Source organism: Beauveria bassiana (genome assembly GCF_000280675.1).
Source record: "Beauveria bassiana ARSEF 2860 unplaced genomic scaffold BBA_S00091, whole genome shotgun sequence".
NCBI classification, from domain to species: Eukaryota; Fungi; Ascomycota; class Sordariomycetes; order Hypocreales; family Cordycipitaceae; genus Beauveria; species Beauveria bassiana.
This window is the reverse complement of record NW_007930926.1, coordinates 12,309-16,171: the sequence shown is the minus strand read 5'-3', so window position 1 is coordinate 16,171 and position 3,863 is coordinate 12,309. Positions and strand designations below refer to the sequence as shown.

Genomic DNA, 3,863 nt, shown 5'->3' with positions numbered 1-3,863 from the left:
ACAATGCAATACTTAGCGGCGGGCAGCTCAAGATCAACGCAGTACTTACTCTTCCCAAAGGTCCTCACACAAACGCTTCAGAATCTTCATTCCGTCACTGTAGTTTCGTTTTTTGTATTTTCCGTCGTCAAAATCCTCAATCGTGCCTTGGTAATACTCGGGCGGTAGAGCGTTACCGCCGAAGAGATGCGTCAAGTCTTCGATATCAGCATCGTCGCACTCGATAGCCTTTTCCGCGTCAGAGTTTTCGTCCCTCGAAAGATCCGGCGATGTTATAACCGTTTCAGCGTCTGAGATGCTAGCGTCTTCGCCTTCGAATAGTTTGTCCGTATAAGATTCGTTGTCTGACATGTTCGCTGGCTTGTAAATGATAGTAGCGCTTAGAAAAAGTCCATATGCGTTGTACTTAAGAAAGAAAAGAAAAAGAGAGACGGATGTGAACAAGAGCCAAACGCTGGGAGTCCATTTTAAGTAGGTTCCCTCCTAGCCACCATGTTTGGTGGGTTGACTGCCTTGCCCACGTCTTGGAAGCACCCGATTATCACCAGTCAACTGGGCAGCTAATGGCGCCTGCAGGTACAAAGCAGGTACTTGAAGATGGTGGAGACAGGCGCTGCGCACTGTCTGTTACGTTTTTAGTCCTAAAAGCGGCGCCAGATTTTGGGCACCACAGCCACAATAGGAGGTGGCATCTGCCACCAAAAGCGGTGCCAGAAAAGCCGTAAGGTGTTTTTAGTAAGTAAACTTCTTCTTAACTTTATTAAGTTTATTATACTTTTCTTTTAGTATATTATTATATTTATTAATAATTATTTAATTCTTTAGAAGCTTTTTATTTTTTTTTCTAAAATTATTAGTCTTTATATAAAGCTTATTTATTATTTCTTAGATTTTTACTTTATTATTAATAATAGGGTTATTAGGCCTAATTAATACTAATACCTAAGTTAGTACTAAAGTTAGTTTAATATTATTATCGTTAGAAGATATTATAAAGGTTTTTACTTAAGGTTATTAATATACTTATTAAATAGGACTTATTAAAATATAATAATAACTTATCTCTAAGTTATAGAGGGGTTTATTTCTTAGGTAAAGAGTAGTATTAACTATATATATAAGGTATAATAAGTAAAGTATAATTAATAAGGTAGTTATTAGATAATATTATACTTAATAATTAATTTATTACTTAGATTAATAAGTAAAGATCTAAACTACTAAGCTTAGAGGAGCTCCTTTTATATATATAAGTTTAGCTTTTTCCCTAAATACCTAGATTATTTAGCTTATGCTATAATCCTACTATTTCTTACTTACTTAGCTTATCTACTAATCCTAGTAATCCTCGTAGCTTATTAGATTACTATAATAAGCTACCTAGCCATTATATAACTTCTTATCTTAATCGGGTGCTAGTATACCTAACCCTAGTCTAACCTTACCTAGCCCCGTATATATACTATAGCGTTTATAACACTTAGCTATTTTCTAACTTATATATAGGCTAATACTACTACCGCTTTAACCTATGCCTAGGGTGTGCTAGGGTGTACTTAGGCCCTTAGGGTGTGCTTAGGTGTATTAGGGCGGTGTTTAGGGTGTGTAAAAGCATGTTAGTGGTGGAGATGCTTTAGGAGCCTTATTCTGCTACCTCGGTTAGAGCTGCCGTAAAATCCAAAATTAGGAAGAAACCTTTATAAGGATTCTTTTATGACTCCTTTATATAAATAGATAGGCACTCCTTTTAGTGCCTTTAGCTATTTTTAGATTTATATAGTATATTAGTTAGTTCTATAGAATAGGGGAGATAGCTTTAACTTATCCCGTCGCTGAGTAGACTTAGGCCTTCCGGTCGTTAGGTGGAAGGATACTATGCCTAGCATATTATATAGTGTATTTAAGCTGGCTTGCCTATGGCTGCGTCCCCCTCCTAGAGGGAATAGTAGATTATGCCTATCGGATTAGCTTTCATCCTAGGAAGGCCACTTACCGGTTCTAAGGTGGGCTGTGGCTGCGTGAGTATTAAGTGTGGATGGGGACCGTTCTATGATGTTATGGCTAGAGCCTAGAGAGGTAGGCTGTATATGGCTGCCGCGTATCCATTTAGGGCCATCCTACTATGTATAAGCTAAGTGTCTTATAAATTGATTCTATCTAAGACCTATTACCTAACCTGGTAAGCTTAGCGGGCTTATCTTCTACTGTCTATTCCCCTAGGATGCTTGCTTTTGTGTGGGTGGCAACAGGCCGTAGAGACGCCCGTTAAGGCTTCATCATATAGCTACAGCACTAACGTCTGGGGTGTACATCTCCTAGGGACGCCATTGACTGAGTTTCTCACTTGGGCAGACTCCGCGTTAGACCTTAGTCGCTGCCTCCTAGAAGTCTCATCCCCATCCCCGTCAACATCAACATCGACGTTATTACCTTCAATATCAACGAGGCGAAGAGTCTGACCTTGGCAGTCTAACCCTATCGGCGGCGGCCTCCTACATAAGTAGTTCTCGTTGCGCCCACCTGTTGTAAAGGCTGAACGGTCGTTCGTGTAAATATCTGCCTATCTACAAGGCCTGACCTTTAATGGTGCTCCCTGTGCCTCCGTCTCCAGACCTCCGCGCTTATGTAATTGCAAAATCGCTTATATAATAACTACCAAAATGGATCTAAACTATTAGTACTAAATGTCGGACGGCTGGGAGCCTAGAGGTCTGGTGGCCTTCTGGTGCAGCTCAAGCTCGCCTTCCGATGGTATCTCCAGGCCGTCTGTACTAACGCGAGGTTCGCCATCCTGAAAACCTTCTGCCCACCCGAGGATCTCCCGTTTATTCGATCGGTAACAATTCGGGATGTACTAGACGAGGCCTGTTTTGGCGATGAACAAGCTTGGGAGCCGGTATAAGCGGATAGGCAGATTATTTGGAGGAGACTTTAAAGATGTGCCGGAACCGCTTGTATCTTTGGAGGCAGGCGGTTGGCCTTGGGAGAGAGTTGGCCCTGGGAGAGATATGGGGGCTAGTCCTCTTAGGAGGGAGTTGGGGCTGGTCCTCCTAGGAGCTTCTTGGCCTTGGGGGGGGAGTTGGGGGCTGGCCCTCCTAGGAGAGAGTTGGCCTTGGGAGGGAATTGGAGGCTGGTCCTCCTAGGAGAAAGTTGGCGCACCTCCTAAGGCTAACTACCTTGCCTCCCAAGGCCAACTACCTTCTAGGATGGTGGGCCAAGAGCCTCCTGGGAGAATCTTGGGGCTGTGTTGTTGCCACTATGTCGTCATTATCTTTTTCGGCCTCCGTCCGTGCAGGGCTGCTAACTTTCATCCTTATCTCGCTTTCTAGTTCCAAATCTGGCGAGCAGTGATTTTTGGCGCCTTTGAACGCTCAATTTCGCCCCGAGGGCTTGTTTCCGCCTCCTGGTGTCTCTTTTCGCCGCCTGGTGTCTCTTTTCGCCTCCTAGTGTCTTCTTTCGGCGATAACTCACTGACAATGACATTACCAAGCACAACCTCCTCTCTCTCAGGACTGAAAGAGCTGCAGATGATACAGCAAGCTTCATGCCGTAGGGAGAATGACGAGGTGAGGCAGAACGAAACGGCAACCGTGTGAGAGGCACGCCTGGCTGCCTTCATTAGACCTTAGTCCGCATCCCGTAAGAAGCACTCTCGGTTAATGCCCTGATCTTGAGTTTTTTGGCTACCAAGTGACTCAGTCACTTTAGTACAAGTTGCCTGTATCCACAGTGGAGCTTTTACCGAATGTACCGATCCACTCGGTAACAGCCCCCTGTACATACAGGCTGCTACAGAAAATACCTGTACAGGCCACATAGAGCGCTGTAGGCAGCCTATACAGGCCATAGGGCGCTCCAGGTAC

General features: G+C 43.9%; 1 protein-coding gene across 1 annotated transcript; it reads right to left on the bottom strand.

Annotated features, from left to right (window-relative positions):
* Positions 1–45: 45 nt before the first annotated feature.
* BBA_10128 (uncharacterized protein) lies at positions 46–351 on the bottom strand (the record flags this gene model as incomplete). Its single annotated transcript, XM_008605225.1, has 1 exon — positions 46–351. The coding sequence occupies one exon, from the start codon at positions 349–351 to the stop codon at positions 46–48; it is 306 nt and encodes a 101-aa protein (XP_008603447.1).
* Positions 352–3,863: the final 3,512 nt, after the last annotated feature.